The 20,605-nt window shown below is 42.0% G+C and overlaps 2 protein-coding genes across 2 annotated transcripts in view; both read right to left on the bottom strand.

The window, feature by feature from the left end:
* Positions 1 to 20,605, bottom strand: part of LOC124128229 (sodium-coupled monocarboxylate transporter 1-like) — a 136,084-nt gene that overhangs the window by 52,972 nt on the left and 62,507 nt on the right. The gene's annotated exons all lie outside the window — the stretch shown is intronic.
* On the bottom strand, positions 6,270 to 19,903 carry LOC124112482. The gene is made up of 6 exons (XM_048390772.1): positions 18,877 to 19,903; positions 18,599 to 18,657; positions 18,329 to 18,433; positions 17,836 to 17,896; positions 17,593 to 17,661; positions 6,270 to 7,437 (listed from the first exon to the last, which is right to left on the bottom strand). The coding sequence occupies exons 1-6, from the start codon at positions 19,598 to 19,600 to the stop codon at positions 6,782 to 6,784; spliced, it is 1,674 nt and encodes a 557-aa protein (XP_048246729.1). The 5' UTR covers positions 19,601 to 19,903; the 3' UTR covers positions 6,270 to 6,781.

Raw genomic sequence — 20,605 nt, 5'->3', positions numbered from 1 at the left:
GAAGCAGTAGAAGTTATATCAAGGATCATCCATATTCTCCTTGTTTCGTCAATTAAATTTTCTGTCACTAAATGAGGCAAATGTGTTCCAGATTGAAAACGTCCATTCCATTTCAGACAAATTTGGTTTATATCTGAGAACTATATAAAGAATTTCTAGATTATGGAATGAATGAACAAGGGACTTGGTAAAAGCATGAAGGTTATGTAACAAACTATAAGCGTACATTGACATTAATCAAAGACGCTATATCATCCGGGTATTTACGGGGTAAAAACAATAACAGAGGCAACAACCAGTCCCCGGGGAGTTGCTTCAGATCAGTGCCACTTTAAGCTTCAGGTATATCGGTGATCTTATATCGTTCAAATGAACGATTTCTTCCACTGATTTACTCACCTGGACTAGAAATTAAGGAGACCAGTGAGGCCACTTCATCTGTTTCATATTCAGATCAGTGCATAAAGCTTCAGAGGTCAAAACACTCTCCACAAGACACAGGATATCAACGATAGCGTTTACATTTCATAACTTTTGAAGTACAATCGAGCATGTTCTTGCTGCCACGACTTCAAAGAGCGTCATACGACTCTTGCTCAGAAGATGTTTGATCAAGGTCATGGGGGGCGGTCGGGTAGCCTAGTGGTTAAAGCGTTTGCTCGTCACGCCGAAGACCCGAGTTCGATTCCCGACATGGGTACAATATGTGAAGCCCGCCGTGTTATTGGTGTCCCCCGCCGTGATATTGCTAGAATATTGCTAAAGGCGGCGTAAATCTCTCTCTCTCACTCACTCACTCACTCACTCACTCACTCACTCTCACTCTCACTCTCACTCTCACTCTCTCTCTCTCTCACTCACTCACTCACTCACTCACTCACTCACTCACTCACTCACTCAATCACTCACTCACTCACTCACTCACTCACGCACTCACTCACTCACTCTCCTGGTTACAATACGTAAAGCCTTCAAAACCTTTTGTGGAAGACATTTCCATATTTGACGCATCCGTGACAAAAATGATGCAATGCCATAGTTTGACTTGTTCCGTATGTTCCCGTATTTTTTTCTGGTGAACAGTTGACTTGCCTTTGACTTTGTTTGTGACAGGATGCGCTCACGTAGTATCATAACTATTTGATAGTGATTCATAAACACATGCTCATGAATTGGTTGAAAGCGTGCAACCGAGATTTCCTCTGAATATGGAATTGTGTTTTTGTCGCTTATATTTATTGGCGTGTATGTCGATTGATAAAGCTACTCATGTACCAATATATATAGTCGCTATATAAGTGCAATAATCTTGGACGCAACGTTAAACTCCATTTCACCTCACCTCACCAATATATATAAATGAAGACAGAGTTGACTTCAGTTGTTTTTTCTCAATGTGTCGTTTTGGTAAAGAGGCAACTAACATGCTCAAATGTTGCTGTGAGTGTGTGAGTGAGTATTCGAGTTATTCTCAAATGCTTTCAAAGTGTTGCATTTGTCAGTGTCGCCAGGGTGTCTATATCGTGAGTTCGAATCTCTGATTATTAGTCTCGGTTTGTCTGCACCTTATACCTGTTTTTGTTTATATCTAAAGTGACATACGGCAAGGACCACTTTATTTCACCCTGTGCTGATATAACCGAAATAAACCCGTCTGTAAAATATCGAGTCCGGACCAGACAATCCAGTGCTTGACATCATAAGCATCGATCCACGCAATTGGGATACGATGACATGCATCAACCAAGTCAGCCAACCTGCTCACCCGATCCCGTTAGCCGCCTCTTACGACAAGCATAGTCAACTTTTGCGGCAAACATGGGTTGCTGATCTATTTCAACCCCGGATCTTCATGGATCAAAACCTGGTGAGTAGATGGTCAGACTGAAACATAGCCTAAGCGGTATATTCGTTATATGCTGACGTTGATATTGCATTTAGTGATGAAATACTGTATGCATCCCAAAATATTATCTGCAAAAGAAGAAACGCGATAAAAAAATTGTTTTGGCAATAAAAGCATAATTACCGGACCATGAAGTACAAAACGAAGTGGTTTAATGTGTTATAGTGTCAGTGACAAATTCCCCGGATCAAAATGATCACAACAAGGACATGCAAACCATTAGTCGGGAAACATGTACGATTCGGAAAAAAAACGCACCCAGTACATTAACAAAAGGACCATGGAGTTGCACGTACTACACGTTCAGCAACACTATGAACGGTAGTAAAGTGCAGGGTTTTTTATTGCCTGGCATCTGTGTCAATCGAACAGTGACAGTTCAACAACACGCCCAGATTAACAGAAGTGCAAAGAAACAGCGTCATAGGCAGCTTGCAGGCAGGGGAATCCCGATCAGCTGTAGCCAACGTTTTCAATGTAGCACCCAGCACCATCACAAGGCTATTGGATCAGTTTCAACAGCACGGGTCAACACGTGATCGGCCAAGGCCGGGACGACCAAGAGTAACCACCCCCGCACAAGATCGCTACATTTGACTGTGCAATCTACGTGAAAGCACGACCACAGCCACCTCAACCGCATCCCAAATCCCCGGACTGCGCAGAATCTCCGACCAGAACGTACGAAACCGTTTAAGAGCAGCAGGTCTACGAGCAAGACGTCCTGGTTGACGTGTAATATTGAGTCGACAACATCGAGATCAATATTTCTCCTCCGTCGAGGGAATGAAAGAGTACGGATTTACAAACGTTGTGGAGAACGTTAGGCCGGAAACTGCGTACAGGAAGTGGACCGGTTTGGTGGGGGTAGCCTTATGATGTGGGCGGCTATCTCTCATAATGGCAGGACAGGGTTGGTTGATATCTAGGGCAATCTTACGGCTCAACGATACATTAACGAAATTCTCCTACCACACGTCCCCCAAATTGCAGCCAACGGCAACGGTGTATTCCAACAGGACAACGCTCGACTGCATACAGCACGGATCACAAGAGCCTGTCTACACAACAACAACGTTGATGTTCTCCCTAGCCCTCCAGATCCCCGGATTTGAACCCGATTGAGCACCTGTGGGATGAATTGGATAGACGGTTACGCCGACGTCAACCACGTTGCAGCTGTTGACTTTTGCGTTGCAGGCCGAGTGGGCTACAATTTTCCAGGATGTGATTCGCATACTCGTCTCTTCCATGGGCAGGAGATGTCAGGCCGCTATAGATTCCAACGGACCTTCACCTTGGACTTTTCCTATGTACCGATAACTGAGATGACTACAATCACCAAGTGTTCTCCCCAAAACATTTTGGCTCAATACCCGTTCGGTTGCTCGTGTAAATGTATTTTCCTAACTCACACAAAACTGGCATAGCGTTTCTTTTTTTGAAGAGTATATATAATCGATGTTCCACTCGAGTAAAATAACATGTAGAAATAGCGCTTCATTCCCGAACGACTTTCAGTCCACAAAAACATGATAAGTGGAACATTTTTAATTTTCTCGTCAAACACAATGTTTATCTTATTTGCAAAGTTAAGAGATTAACTTGTGGCTGCTCCACTCGTGAAAATACCAGTCACTTGATAAGAGTAACACATTATAGATCTGACAAGACAAGACAACTGTCCTCTATTTATTTCCCTCTTATAACATTGAGCAGATGAAGATGATGATGATGATGATGATGATATGTATGTGTGTTTGTTTGTATTTAGGCGCCGCACTCAGCCATATGCCAGCTATATCACTGCTGTCTGTAAATATTTGAGTCATCCAGTGTCTGGCTTCATCAGTAACATCCCGTCTCGTCGGATGCAATGTCAAGCATTCAGGCAAGTCACTGATCATGAGCCTGTGACCACCCGATTCAATGTAGTTGTTTTGTACGACGATGAGATTTATACCGACGACATACAGGACGATTTGCGCTCTCCCTCTCCCTCTCTCTCTCTCCCTCTCCCCCCGTCTCTCTCTCTCTCCCTCCCTCCCTCTCCCTCCCCCCCCTCTCTCTCTATCTCTCTTTCTCTCTTAACGCACGTCACTGAAACGTCCAAGAACTATCCAAGTGACTCCAAACCAAGATATGTAAGATCGATGGTCATGTCCTGGACAACGGTCAGAGGCGCCAATACCGAGATGACACACTTCGAACAATGTCCGAAAACCACGTGTTGAGCCGATAACCGATTGAAAACGAGGTTCCGCGTCATACGGTTGTTTTAGCGCCTGATCTGATTTTTTCGATAATTTTTATTATATCTCAGCACACACGCCATTAGGAGAGCAAAACTAATCCAAGATCTCATATCAACACAGCATTCTCGGTTAAATTGTAGTCGTGCTATTTTACGAAGGCTTCTCTCCGATGTCAAGATACTGTGAACTGCATAACATTCTGTGATAACCTGAGATTGGAATCCAATGTGCTTTATAAGAAATAAGAAGGTCGCACGCACGCACGCACGCACGCACGCACGCACGCACGCACGCACGTCGCTATATAAGTGTAATAATCTTAGACGCGACGTTAAACCCTATTTCTCCTCACCACCTCTGGGAAACGTAAGTATTTCATCCACAGTGGCAAGTGGCAAGATGGCAGTTAATAACAACATGTGATTACCTAGCATTTTTAATACTAATGGACATTTTTACAATAAATCTCGATACATTCTTTAGATCCTGCGTGTTTGTTGTTGATAAGAGTTTTACAAATTTTCTAATATTTGGCCATTCAGTACAATATGATGATAAATATGTTTTTAGAAAAAAAGTTCTAAAGAATTGGGTAACAAAGCTGCCACGTCAGACAGAGATAGGGACGCTTCAACATATGCGTCTAGTTCGGAAGGGGAATCCGACGACGTTACGTCAGACAGCTTAAACGACGCGACTACATGTACGTCGAGTTCGGAAGGGGAATCCGACGACGTTACGTCAGACAGCTTAAACGACGCGACTACATGTACGTCTAGTTCGGAAGGGGAATCCGACGACGTTACGTCAGACAGCTTAAACGACGCAACTACATGTACATCTAGTTCGATAGGGGAATCAAAGGACGTTACGTCAGACGGCGATATCCAGACCATATCCATGACAACCCAAGCCAAAGCATCCAGTGGGATAAAGTGGTGTCGTTGTTGGTGTTGTGTTGGTGTTGTTGGTGGTCGTGTCGGTGGTGTTTGTTGCCGGGGTTGGTGGTGTTATTGTTGTTGATGTTGTTGTTTGTGTTGTTGGTGTTGTTGGTGTTGATCTTGCTCTTGTTGGTATTGGTGTTGTTGGTGGTGTAAGTGGTCGTGCGTGTTGTTTGTGGTCGTGTTGGTGGTGTTGGTGGTGATGGTGTTAGTGGCAGCATTTTTTTGTTTGTTTGTTGTTTAACGACACATTCAGCAATTGTCGAGTTATATGACAGCGGTCTATAAATATTCAAATCTTGACCAAGCAATTCAGTGATTGACATCATGAGCATCGATCTACGCAATTGGGATACGGTGACAAGCATTATAGCTAGAATGGGGAGAATTATCATTAAACTACCCGCGTGTTATCAAAAATGAGTGGACCATTGTAACCTGATAATGCCCTCATATTGCTTGACTCCCGTTGTTAGTGAGTCAGCTTTGACGTCATCTGATTTGTTCTTCAGTGGCATTCGTTGTTTGTTGATTGCAGTAAATATTTCAAAACCGATATTGATGTTTATATTTATCAGAAAACAAATTCTATCTATTTTATCTATAATAACGGTAACGCTATTTTTTCTTGTAATAATCATTCGCAGAAGCCCTCCATCTTTTAAACTGCCCTCCGTCCGGCAAATCAGCAAGTTTTAAGTAAAATATTATTTTCAAAACAATAGCTTATCGCAATGTCACTTACTTTCTTTTGTTTGATAAACATCTAAAGAAATCCCACTGCTATTCCCTGTCAGCATGCAAAACGAGGCGACAGCATCCATCGATTGGTCAGGTTCGGCGATTTGCCTGATTGTGTGTCGTACCATGTACCATGATAGATTTACGTCACCCATGAAGATCAAAGTAAGAATAGGTCTTCAGCAACACGTGTAAGTTGTGAGAGGCGACTATGCTTGTAAGAGGGGACAAATAGGATTGGATGGTGAGGCTCGCTGACTTGGTTGATGCATGCCATCGTATCCCAATGGCGTAGATGGATGGTCTTGACGCCAATCACTGAATTGTCTGGTCCAATCTCGATTAGTTAACGATCACCATCATATAGCTGGAATATTGTTGAGTGCGGCGTTAAACAACGAACAAACAAATGAACAAACAAACAAAAACGTTTTACCTTTTATCTAAATGTTATATACATTTACACATATCACATCAAGATTACAGGTTCAGGGGGTTATAGTTGATAGGTGTAGGAGATCATAAGTTAAACTTCTGGTTTTGTGTTGTGTAGACACTACACTGTTTACAGAGTGATATTTGTACATACAAAAATGAAAGCCTACTTTCACAGAGAAGACATGTTCGAGTCATGTAGTTGTCCCTGATCACCATCACGACAGTGCCTTGACAATCATTGTCGCCATCACAACAGCGCCTTGACAATCATTGTCACCATCACGACAGGGCCATGACTTTCATTGTCACCATCACGACAGCGCCTTGACAATCAGTGTCACCATCACAACATCACTTGACAATCATTATCACCATCACGACAGCACCTTGACAATCATTGTCACCATCACTACAGCGCCTTGACAATCACTGGCACCATTACGACAGCGCCTTGACAATCCTTTCTCCATCATGACAGCCCTTGACAATCATTGTCACAATCACGACAGCGCCTTGACAATCATTGCTTTCTTCTCCTCTGTCATGTTGATGTCGCTGCCCACTACAAGTGTCATGCTGACAGTGACGTCATCTGGGTTATACACCCCGAACATCGGCCACAGTGGCTGACTGGAGTCGACATTGTCTAACGTCGACATAATTTTTTTCTCCTTCACATCAATGAAGACAATCTTCTTCCTGGCGTCATCATAGACAACACCGTAATGTAGTGTGTGTGATGCCCCTGCTGTGTTGGGGAGAGTATCAGGCAGACACGACACATACTTCCACTCCTTACATGTCTCCCTGCATATCCCGCCGTGTGCAGGACAGTTGGCGACGGCCATGCTATAGGAGCGTGGTTCTCCAGTGATACAATGAGCGACGTCCCTCTGCTCCTCCCTGCACACACCCACCTCCAGGATGAGGTCGCACCCTGTGAGTTGTTTGTCCAGACTGACCCTAGACACCATCTCCCAGTACTGGGGACAGCCAGCCCGGGGGAGGGGGGCAGTGCTACATGTGCCAGTGTACTTCTTCAGTCTCCCCTCCCCTGCAGGTCTGGTGTCCGACTTCCTGTTGACCAGGTCTCCTTCTGTGTTGATGTGGACGTCGTCGAGATTGACTCTGTCTTTGTCATACTTCAGATGTATACCTACAACATATGAATTTAGTTTACAAGTGAATAACACATGAGACAAATTGGGTTATTAAAGTTGTACACAAATATCTAATTGCAAGGAATGCACAGTTAAGTTCAATGTACTGACAAATAGTGTAATATAATCACAGTGCAGTAGTATGAACATAAAATCTACTGTGTATTGCGTTTTGGTGTATGTATACTGTAATATTTTAACGCGAATGTAAAATAAGTTAGTAACAGGTCTGATGTAAGAGGTTCGTCACTGAAATATTTGCAGTGGAGATTCTGAATTACTAAAACAAAAGGATACACATCGCGCAATAATCATGCAGAGCGCGAATACTCGCGATTACAGTTGTTCACCGTCGTTTAACAGAAACACGAGTAAACGCGGTATAATGAGGAAGAAGCTTAAAATGAGGATGTTGAGATCACAGTGTCACGTGACCTGGTGACGTCATCCGGTAGTTGGGGGAGTTTGGTGTAGCATGTTGGAGGACGCACTGGGGGCTGGGGGGCTTGGCGATGGGAGACAGGAGATGGGCAGCATTATCAGAACAGGACACAAACAGTCAATAACACAATAAACAATAAGCGACATTAAATGTAGTGAACAAGTCATGTTTAAAATATTTCTGGAACTTTCTGCTATTATATTATTTGGAGTATGTTATAGTGTTCTTCTGTAAAAGACAAAATGTTGAGACCAAACAGCAATTAAATTAATTGTCAATATACAAATATATCTTGAAATGTCCTCGCGCTTTGCTGTCAGAAGAAACGTCGTGAGGCACGTGCGAAATAGACCAGCCGCCCGCCAAGAACGAGCAAATTACGTCGACACCGCTCCAGCCGAGGCGCGTGCTATTTGATTGCTCTCAGTTTCAAAAGCAGATGCTGTTACGTGGTATGCACTCTTGTGACAAGAGTTGCTTCCCTTGGTGTATGTCTGCCATGCAAGTTATAATAAACGTTGATGCTTTAACCTGAGTTGGCTATGGCTATCCAGACATGTGTACAGCATACACAGCACGTAACATGGTGGCAGCAGGTGACTTTCTCACTCCTCTATGATACCACGACCTATTTCTGTCAGTTTTATGTCTGAAATGTTTAAATGGAAGCCGAGGTGTTTCAGACCACGTGCGTTCGTCTGCTATCATTCAAATGTCTCAGCAGTGATTGTCACTCGCTGAAATGAATGAACACTTGAATCTGTTAGCTTAATTTGACCTGATAAGTGACATTCTGCACACTCGAGAGATTCCTGTCTGCATTTGTCGATGTCAACTAGCTACAAGTGTGTATTGTCTGTGAAGATAGTCTAGCCTTGCTTCAAGTCTTCAAATATGGCCGACAATCCTCCTGAAGCTCAACGGCCTGTTAGTGGTATAAAACCTCCATCACCCCTTGTTATTGAATCCAACATTGCTGAAAATTGGAAATCATTCAAACAGAAATGGACCAATTATTCTATACTTGTGAACCTGCCAGGATATGGAAGGGAATATCAAGTAGCTTTGCTCCTAAACACACTTGGTGATGAAGCCTTAAAAGTTTTCAATGGATTCCATTTTCAAACACCAGAAGCTGAGAGAACTGTCAAAGAAATTCTAGACAAATTCGAAGCATTTACTATTGGTGAAGTTAATGAGACATATGAGAGATACGTCTTCAATCTCAGAAAACAGAAGGAAGGAGAGACATTTGAAAATTTCTTAGGATCAATCCATTCTCTTGTGAAAACCTGCAACTATTGTCAGAATTGTATCTCTTCAATAATAAGAGATAGACTCATCCTTGGAGTAAGAGATCCCGACACTCAGCAAGCACTGCTCAAAGAGAGGGACCTCACTCTAGAAAGATGTATCGACATCTGTAAAGCCACTGAAAATGCGTCAGTTCAGTCAAAGTTGATCAGACCTGAACCTATCAACAGAGTTGCAATAGGCTCTTTGAGATCAAGGCAAAAGAAGCCTCTTCGATCAAGTCAAAAGATGAATTCTCCATCGAGAAGTCAGAGACCTCAATCTCAGCATGAAAGAGACTGTAAATTCTGTGGTTATTCTCATATCATGGCTCGCAAAGTTGTCCTGCATGGGGAAAATAGTGCACGAAGTGTCACCAGCTGAATCATTTTGCACCAAAGTGTCCCAGTAAGAAGCAATACAGCAAAGTCAACAATGTTGAGCTGCCAGATGAAGATTGGATAAATTCTGTTCATGAAGATTCAAACACGGACAAGCCTGCTAAATGTAGAATGACCGTGCAGGGAAGAGATGTCGTCTTCACTATTGATCCTGGTGCTGCTGTTAATATCATTCCGTCTTCTATTGTCCAGGACAAGTTGAAGAGTCTGAAACCTACAACTAAAAAGATGAAGATGTGGAATGAGACTGACGTCACTCCTCTTGGTTGCCTAAACATTCTTGTTCAGAATCCTGCTAACAAGAAAAAGTATTCTGTTGAATTTGTTGTTGTGAAAGAGAACTTTGTACCTCTCCTAGGTGTCAAAACTGTTACACTCATGAACTTAGTCACAATTCATGAGAAGAATATTGAGCGTGTTGCCAATATTGAAGTTACTGAAAAGTTCAGTGATGTGCTGGATGGTAAACTTGGTACTTTTAGTGGTGTTGTTCATCTGTCAGTTGATAGTGCGGTGAGACCAGTTGTGATGCCAAACCGTCGTGTTCCTGTTGCACTGCGCTCAAAGTTGAACACTGAGTTAGACAGACTGGAGAAGTTAGGTGTGATTGCGCCTGTCAGTGAGCCAACCCCCTGGGTAAACCAAATCGCAATTACGCAAAAGAAATCAGGTGAACTTCGAATTTGTTTGGATCCGCAAGAACTAAACAAAGCCCTTTGTAGAGAGCATTACACTCTGCCTGTGCTTGAAGATACCCTACATGAGCTAGGGAAGTCTAGAGTTTTCTCCAAAGCTGACTTGTCATCTGGATACTGGCATGTCCAACTCGATGAGGAGTCAAGTCTTCTTACGACCTTTCAAACTTGTTTTGGTCGTTATCGATTTCTCAGGTTGCCATTTGGTCTTTCTGTGTCGTCAGAAATCTTCCAAAAGAAGTTGATTCAAGCCCTTGATGGACTACCAGGTGTCGTCTGTATTGCTGACGATGTGCTGATTCATGGTCGGAATCTAGAAGAACATGATGCTCATCTTGAAGCATTTCTAGCAAGATGTCGCGAGAGCCATATCAAGCTGAACCCATTAAAACTTGAACTGCGATTGAGTGAAATCACCTTCATGGGACATTTGATAACCAAAGATGGTTTGAAGTCTGACCCTGAGAAGGTCCGAGCAATTCAAAACATGGTTCCACCAACAAATCTTGAAGAACTTCGACGTTACCTTGGTCTTGTGAACTACTTGTCCAAGTTCTTGCCAAACTTAACTGATGTGCTAGCTCCTCTGCGTAACCTTGTAAGAAAGGATGTTGCCTGGACATGGTCCAGTTCTCAACAGGAATCCTTCCAAAAGGTTAAGGACATGGTTACCAAGGCACCTGTATTGTCATATTATGATCCAGAGAAAGAGCTGACAGTTGAGAATGATGCGTGTGAACATGGCATTGGCTCAGTACTAATGCAGGAGGGACAGCCTGTCGCTTATGCCAGTCGCTCGCTAACTGACACTGAGCAAAGATTTGCTCAGATAGAAAAGGAAATGCTCGCCGTGACCTTTGGTCTTGAGAAATTCCACCATTACACATATGGTAGAAGTGTAACTGTGATAACTGATCACAAGCCACTCGTGTCTATCGTCAAGAAGCCCTTGTCTAGAGCTCCCAATAGACTGCAGTCATTGCTACTGAGGACCCAGCGATATGTGTTCGATCTTCAGTATCTACCTGGAACAGCTATTCCTATTGCTGATACACTTTCCAGAGCGCCATTGCCTGACAAACCTTCCTCTGAAACTGTGTATGTGAATAATGTCTATCATCTCCCGATCAAGGACAAGTTCATGAATGACATTAGAGTTACAACTGCATCTGATGAAACCCTCACCAAGTTGAAATCAACTATAATGGAAGGATGGCCAACACATCTGTCCTCTGAGCTTACTCCTTACTTCAGTTACAGAGACGAACTCACCATTCAAGATGGGATAATTCTTCGTGGACCTAGAGTTGTCATCCCACTTGCCCTGAGAGATGAGATCAAGAGAAAACTTCATGTTGGTCACATGGGGATAAACTCTTGTCTACGCCGTGCAAAGACACTTGTGTTCTGGCCCTTGATGTCAAGTGACATAAGACAGTATATCGAGTCATGTGATATTTGTGCTCGTTTCAGTGATAAGCAATCACCAGAACCTCTGATTATGCATGAGATTCCTGATCATCCCTGGGAAAAGGTGGGAACTGATATTTTCACCATTGAAGGTAGGAATTACCTTTTGACTACTGACTACTACAGCAATTTCTTTGAAATTGACTTTCTGCCTGAAACCACTTCTGATGTTGTGGTTACCAAGTTGAAGCACCACTTTGCTCGTCATGGTATACCTAAAGTCGTCATCAGTGACGGAGGACCTCAGTATACCAGTGAGAAGTTCAAGAAGTTCAGTCAGTCTTGGGGTTTCTCTCATGAAACTTCCAGCCCTGGTAACAGTAAAGCTAATGGTGCTGCCGAAGCTGCCATTAAAGTAGCTAAAAGGATGATGAAGAAATGTCTAGCTGCTAAAGAGGATCCTTACCTGGGATTGTTGAATGTGAGAAATACACCGAATGAAGGCGTACAAACAAGTCCAGCCCAAAGACTATTTGGTCGCCGAACACGTACTCAGGTTCCTTGTACGTTAAAGACTATTCAACATGATTCTGGTCCGGATGACAAGCAACAACTTGAAGACAAAAGGATGCTTGTAGTTGAGAGACATAACCGGAAGTACTCAGGAAGACCTCTGTAACCCTTACGGGTTGGTGATACTGTCAGAATGCAACCCATTCAAACCGGCAGGAAGGAATGGAATGAAGCTACTGTGACAGATGAGATCAAGCCAAGAACCTACTCTGTGAGATCTGATAATGGTCACTGTTTCAAACGGAATAGACAACAACTTCGTCTTGCCAGAAAGTCTAGAGTTGAGGATGATGTTAATCTTGAGATTCCAACATTCCCAACATGCCAGTCGCCAAGAAGATTTAGAGATGATAAACTTATCCAGGATAAGCAATGTGTTCAGTCTAGTGCTAACCTCTCTAATACTCAGACTGATTCTGTCATTCCAACAAGAGATGTTCCAAAGAATACCTCATCTCCAAAATCTGACATGTTCAAGACAAAGTCTGGGAGAGTAGTTAAGCCAGTTAAACGGCTTGATTTGTAATTCTTGGATGTGTTCTTTAACAGTTTTCCAAAGACTGGAATAATAATGTGTTTCTGATGTTTAGTTAAAACTTATAATTTTGTCATTGCAAGTTGACAGCGAACTTTAATTCAGGAATCATGGGAAAGTGCTTTAACGGAATGTAATAGTGAACTGCATACTGTATCCCAGTATATGGACCGACTCGGTAATGTCACTCATTTCTTGGATTAATGTACCTGTAGTTAAAGGTTTAATTACTTTATTTGTTTTCCTCAAAGGAAGGGAGATGTTACGTGGTATGCACTCTTGTGACAAGAGTTGTTTCCCTTGGTGTATGTCTGCCATGCAAGTTATAATAAACGTTGATGCTTTAACCTGAGTTGGCTATGGCTATCCAGACATGTGTACAGCATACACAGCACGTAACAGATGCCAGCAGATGAACAATTGTTGTCAATTTCATTCTAGTCATTTCTGAAAATTGGTATCGAAAACATCACGACAAACATTTGATTTTGTGAAATTCAGATCAAATGCGCTGATGTCATTGAGTGGACAACATATAGGTTGATTTCTATTATACCACAGAGAAAGAAATACGAGTGGAAAGAGAACTTTCCCGTTAACTAACTGTGAACACGCATGTTACCCTGAAAACTGACCAGTGACCAGCTGTCGACGAAGACCAATTATCGCTTAGTCATCGCTACAACGCACACGTGATCGCATCTCGTTTTACCTTTGCTCGGTTTCATTAGAAGAGAGAAATATTTATCTACAAATGATAAACAAAAATTACTCCTGTGAAAAAAATATTTAAAAAAACCATACCATATAATCACCTTGCTCAAATAGAACTTTAGAAGAGACACGCGGGCGGTGTCACGTGACTAACTGACGCGGAAACAAAAATCCAACAACACGATGATGCACTTTCAGATCTGTCATAGCTTACTTTCTGTCTGTCATTTCTTCCCCCCAAAACAATTCTAAAACCTATTTGAGCTATTTTCCAAATGTGAATAACCCTGTATATATCGCGAAATCCATGGTATGTGTAAATCACATTGGTCTACGTCAGTTTGCAGATGACAAATTGATAAAAGCATTTGTTATTAATTGTAACAAATATAAAAACAGCTTGCGATACCAGAGAAAATAAAAAATGTAATTTGTAAAACTGAAGCGGTGTGCTTTATCACGTGGCACGTGATGTTTAGATGATGGCGATAACTGGTACAGTTTGTCCACGGAAAATTTCTTTTTCCACTGTTTTGATTTCCTGTTGTCGCGTTATAAGAGAAAGTTAATGATTTTTGTTCCACTGACAGAAATTCGCACATCTGCCCATTGGCAAAGTTTATTGCACAGTTAACTTTCAACGGGGGATATTTCAGAAATAACATGAAAAATAGCGATAACTGGTAGGTGAACAGTAGGGATAATTTTATTGATTATTATGAAATAGGAAATGTTTTTAATAATTTTTGTCAATGGACCAAAACCCCAATTAGCAAAATATAACCTCTCAATACAAGTCAATAACGCTATTTACTAGAGCTTCGCGAGTTTAAAGTCCGGGGTTCAATCCCCGGGCGTCATACCAAAAGACGTTAAAAGATGATACTTGTTGTTACCCTGTCTGAGGCTGGACATTAAGGGGCTAAAACAAGGACTGGTCGGCTTGGAGTCAGTATACTGTGTCTGAGTGGGGTATTCATGTTAAACTGCGGCATGGTATCTCAGTGAGCAAGCATATAAATTGGCATCAGTCCGGACTATTACAAGCAGCCACACACAAGTGCAATAATCATGGACGCGACGTTAAACCCAATTTCACCTCACCTCACCCAAGACCTATGTCATATTTTACTCATCAGCACTAAGTGCATTTTGTATTTTGAATAATGCCTCATTGATGGTGTGATATTTCAATATCATTTGCTTCAGATTTCTATGATTGTAACTTCACCTATCGCCACGGTCTTTGCTCTCCAAAACTGTACAAGATGATGAGAAATGTTACGATCAGTCGTCAGAAGAAAACCGCGATTAGCTGTGCAGAGTTGCGTCCATTGGACACGTAAGATTAATTGACAAGAATCCCGCAAATTGTCATTGGGAGATTGATTCGGACCTAGTCGAGCATAAACGAAAGTTTGACAAGACGTTGGGCATAACTCATTATTGATCAAGTCATCTCAAACGTGTTTTTTTTGACAACACACCAATGTCGCCTTTCTAGATTGTTTGTACCCTTACAATGCACCGCCAACATGTTCTGTTGATTGGTATGTTACACCTAGTCCTTCCCTTGTCGCATCCATTCATTCCAATCACTCGATACGTCTTGGTATTGTTTGGTTATAATGCTACATACAATGTTTCAAACTCTATTTCGCCTTTAAAATATATTATCGCCAATAAATTGTCCGTTTCACATGTCTATCCTGTACAAACAAAGAAAGTAATAATAAAAGTGTTAAGATATCGGCAGGTTAGGAGGCGGATGCAAGAACAAATGACACGACATACATGCAGTGTCTTAAATCTTAACTTGTGAACCTTGATATCCACGTATTTGGAGACAAACAGTGTATTAATAATGTTCAACGTGTTGCAATAGCAGTTCCATTACACTTGGACCACAATCTGCTTAACACATCACAAGACACATTTGTATTCACACGTGAGCGACACACAGGTTACTTAGAACCAAGTCTGTGAGACTATATTGTCACGTCTCAGTAACACGGTGACTTTATCGGCACGAGAATATTGATGTACTTGAAATTATTCACACACGCACATCACTATACACAACAGTGTCAATGGTAACAACATGACCCATTACGCGGTTAAACACTCCACTGTACCTGCCTGTACATGGTACTCACGATTAACACTGACAACTCCATACTGGCTCGGTTTTTATTATTGTGAGGCTTATGTTAAAATGTTTCAGATATTACATCTTAGAAGTAGAACGAACTTCGCAGATATTGCACGATATACAGAACATCCTAAGGGTGCATCAAACGTGTAAAAATGTCTGCCTGGCAGTGATTGCATCGTCTTTCTTCTCTCCAAGGTCCCCATTACGTCGTCTGAGATGGCGGTCGGGTGGCCAGGGTGCTCGCAGTTTGTGTGTCCCCAATGGCCGTGCTCGTGATTATGCTTTCAGTCTTTATTTTCCTGCTCATTTCCTCGATAAGTTACAGCTGCAGTGAGAAACACTGTTGGAAACAACTGTCACCACCCAACCCTCCCCCATCCCCCTCACTTCTTTCCTCACTCATCTCTTCACAGCGGGTGCTCAGGCTCGCTGACATAGTTGATGCATGTCATCGTATCCCAATTGCGTGGTGGATCGATGCTCATAATGTCAATAACTGGATTGTCTGATCCAGACTCGATCTCGAATATTTACAGACCGCTGTCATGTTGCTGGAATATTTCAGTCGATGGCTTTCATGTCGGGGCATTGGTCGCCAAGTCGCCTCTGGCACCCCAATTTGCTGACGAATTTCAGAAACCTATGCTCGTGGATTCTAATCCAAGATTCTCCCTGATCATGTTTGTCAGCACCTCATACATGACAACTGCCTAATGACTGTATCACTTTGTCCGTTCCTCCCACACAAGCTGACATGTGGGTATATCACTTTTTAAAGAGGGGTTGAACCCAATTCGCGCATTCACTCTTTTGTGTCACCAAGGCACTGGACTTTAGAATATACTATGTTTGTTTTACTTCTAACTTATTCGTTATAACGAGGCGTGCCAGAATTGTGTGATCTTTGGTTTGATTTCAAAATTAGCCCAGAATATCATTTGTCAGCTCATGGGTTCTTCATCAATAGGTTGAAGGTCTAAGACCTGCATTACTTCGGGGTTTTCACCTATGTTAAGCTGCTACCCAATCGTACTCACTCACCCCTCTGACTAATATTTTTCGTGATACCATAGGCGGGGAGGATGTCTACTTATGGCAACTGTCATAGGTTCACTTTAAGGTAAACATTTCCAAGACGAAGATATGGTGGGTAAGATTTGTTATAGCGACCGATTTGGGACAACCTTTGTCTGCATGAACAAAGGCTAATTACCCCTTGGCCATAAAATATATATGTCTATAATCTGAATTGAAATTACTTAAAATAAGCCAATCTCAATTGTATTGTACGTTGACTGTGAGCCATCCTGAAGGAGATGTGCAACTTGGTCACTCATTATTTACTGTTGTTTATATTTTTTTACTTAATCCAAGTCTGTTGACCATGGATATAAAATCTTTGGTCTTGCAGTTGTGACAAAGAAATATAAGGCCTCACCCTCAGCCTAGCTAGGGTTAGGTTAGGCGAAACCGTGGCACCAAACAGAATGTGCTGACCTGGCACATAATGCTTCTTGTACAAACATATATCTACCTGTCTAAAGCAATGTGTATATACCGCAAGCCTTCGACTTCATGTTGTCACTTCCTACAGAGAACCGTACACGGACCCCGTGCAAATAATCATGATAGATCAACGTCACACCAACGCATTGTCAATTGCTCATTTAGCAACATTAATCTATAATGACTGGTGTTGTACACAGCAGTTACCCACGTGTCCTATAAGGAATTAACATGGGAGGTAAACAATGACAGCCGAATACACATAAAGACAGCCTGCACCTGACCTTCATTAGCCCAAGCATGAGCAAATTAGCTACTCTTTGCCCATAAATCGTAGTGGGTGACTCAATGTTCCATACATGTTGACGTTTGAATACGATGTACATCAAAACCTATATCGAAGGAGATACATGATAAATGTACTCACACTTCAGCACCATAGATATGTCTACCACGTCTGACTTCAGCAGGTGAACACCGCAATCTGTGGCCACACCTGTAACATCAATATATACATCACCATATACATGTGTGATGAGACAGGGGACTTCGTGTGTGGGTTTTGCTCTGTTTACCACTCTCGGACATGGAGATGCATGTTTAGTTGTCAAACGTATCTGAAATTATGTGATTAAGGGAAGTTTAAAGACGAAGTGTGATACAAATTTACCAAGTAAGGCATCCATGGTTTTTGAGGCTCTCTTCTTTGTGGTTTCCTTCTCCTTAATGCACTGAAAATATAGCGCATGCATTATATAACAAAGCACGTGCCTGTCATGGCATCTCATGGGTTTAGGATTTCCAAGACATGCATTAATTAACGGTTGCAATCTATATCATGAATTCCTGACATTCTCATCAAATGACACACTCATGTGTAGTGAAAGGCGCTTTAAGATTAAGGGGCTGGCCATATATTTAGAGACCAAACACAGGCACACACAGTTACACTCGCCATCATCTCAAATGATCAGTCCTAACTGAAGGTTTAAAATGAAGGAAAGGGAATCATTCTGTTAACAAGCACACAACAGCTTTAAAATGTTTAAAATATTGTGATTTCAGAATGTGATGTTTCCTTTGTAACAAACATATTTGAATATAAGGGTAGACGCTGACATGCCAAAAGGTATGAATGCATGTAAGATGATAAAAAAACAAACCGATTTCAAGCTTTTGATTTCGGCATTGAGCCTGTCTGTAAGTGTTTTACGGGTTTCAATATGTTTCTTGTCTGAATCAATTTTCTTCTTCATCTCTGTCAGGTCCTGCAAAACACAAGCGTTAAATGGACTGATGCCACTTCTCTCCATATGATAAAACATAGTGATGGCGATTGAGGCAAATTTGCTTTGGCATAATCTTTATTTGGCTAGTTTGTTGGCTAGTGTGCAAGCAAGAATTCATGATGTAACACCACTGACTATACTCACCATTTTGTGTTTCATTTCCAAGTCTGCAATAGAGTCATCATCAGTCTGAGTATCCTTGTCTGGAACAACAGATGAATAACTCCTGACGATTAACACCGTTAACATGTAATGTGCAGTCTACAACCATTAAATCTTAAGAAACAAAGCATGAATCTTAAATAGAGAAACACATGAAGAAAACAGAGGGCTGTACAGGAAATAGAACGTCACAAGAACTTGCAAACAAATTAACGCATACAAAGAATGAATAAACCTTAAATGATGTTCAGTGTGTATACCTTTTACAGATTCCTCATCCACTTCCCTTGGCAAAATGGCACCAAACACTGATATGTTTGATTTCAGTGTTGACAAGCTGTTGGTGTTGAAGACAGCTGAAGGTATGACATGTGTTTGAGGCGCAGGAGTTTCTAGATAGTTCCGAGTTATGTCCCCTACATAACTCTCAAGTTCCACGAGATCTGACTTCGAGGCATAGAGGAGGACTTTGGCGATGTAGTCTAAAGCCCCAGTGCATGTTTTCCATTCTTCTTCACAGGTGTTTAGACGAGCATATAGAGTTGACTTGGTCTCCTTCGTCTGACTTTCAAGATCGATCAGAAGTTCCTTCTCTCTTTGGTCAAGTTGTGATCTCAGAGATTGGAATGTGTGGCCAATACTTTCTTTCAAAGTGTTGTGTGTTTTGTCTGTGCATTCGCTTCTTTGCCTAAGGCTCTGCATATGTGATTGCTGGCGAGCCTGTAACTTTGAGAGCTCATTCTTATGATGGTCCAGCTGTTTTGTTACAGTATCAGCAACCACATCCAGCTTCACAACTTCATGGTCTGCGTGGTCTTCAATCCTACATCTCGCACAGATTAACTTCTTGCAGCTTTTATCAAACAGATAAAGGGGGTGGTGTTTATGGATACCGCAAAATGATGGAATATTCAAGACAGTTGGTCCCATGTCACCAAAGTTTTGAAGTACATGGTTCTTGGTAAGTTTGAAGCTGCTGTGCATGTTCTGGCAGTATTCACAGAGGAACTCTTCACAATCCTGACACCAGCACACAGCCTGGTTCCCGTCATCTTCATTCGTACAGAGAAGCTCTGTGGGGCGATGTTTGACTGTCAGGTGGAATATCTCCTTCTGTCTGACTGCATCCTTCTGGAGACTTGTGTCTGTGAGGTTGACCTCCCTCTGACATGTAAAGCATGATATCACTCCACCAGCTGCAGATGTCACACACAGCGTGTAGACAGGGCAGTAAGTAGGGGGCTGGACCTTTCAGGGTAAACTGCTGCTGACAGACAGAACACTTTGGGAAGGTGTCCATTCTGAAAGACAGAAAACTTAAATGACAGACACGAGTTTCATAGACGTACGTAAAAAGATCAAGTGTACACTAAAACAAATATTACATAGCTATCCCTGATTGTTAACTAGACTACAATTTGAATATTTGCAATATTTGAAATATCAAGGACCTGTAATTGGTCTTCAGCAACCCATGCTTGCCATAAGAGGCGACTTTGCTTGTCGTAAGAGGCGACTAACGGGATCGGGTGGTCAGTCTCGCTGAATTGGTCGATGCATGTCATCGTATCGCAGCTGCGTAGATCGTTACTCATGATGTCAATCAGTGGATTGTCTGGTCTAATTATTGACAAACCACCGTCACATAGCTGGACTATTGCGGTGCGGCGTTAAACAACAAACAAAGAAGCAAAATATATTGCTCCTTGAGATAACCTCCCTGAGACCAAATTCACTAGCCTAATATCAACAGAATAATTTAGGATTTATATCACTGGCAAGAAAAATGTTTGGCACTAACTTGTTGCAGCACACGACATGTGCATTCAGATACACCATATACGCTTCATGCACTCAGGCAAAAAAGAACCAGTTCCTTCACTCTGCATTCAGGATCACAAAGCGACCATAAATACCATCACAGTAACAACGTGTGCTTCCATTCAGGATATGTCATGTAAGCACAATCAATAGCAGTCTAGTGTTAAG

This window comes from Haliotis rufescens, unplaced genomic scaffold (genome assembly GCF_023055435.1).
Source record: "Haliotis rufescens isolate VD_foot unplaced genomic scaffold, xgHalRufe1.0.p SCAF_9, whole genome shotgun sequence".
Lineage (NCBI taxonomy): Eukaryota > Metazoa > Mollusca > Gastropoda > Lepetellida > Haliotidae > Haliotis > Haliotis rufescens.
The sequence above is the reverse complement of the archived record's forward strand: the minus strand, read 5'-3'. Positions and strand labels throughout refer to the sequence as shown.

Coding starts and splice junctions, on each gene's coding strand:
- LOC124112482 (XM_048390772.1), bottom strand. CDS start 19,600: ATGCACAGCAGCTTCAAACTTACCAAGAACCATGTACTTCAAAACTTT. Junction 17,897..18,328: donor AAATCAAAAGCTTGAAATCG/GTTTGTTTTTTT, acceptor CTATATTTTCAG/TGCATTAAGGAGAAGGAAAC. Junction 17,662..17,835: donor AACCATGGATGCCTTACTTG/GTAAATTTGTAT, acceptor TTGATGTTACAG/GTGTGGCCACAGATTGCGGT.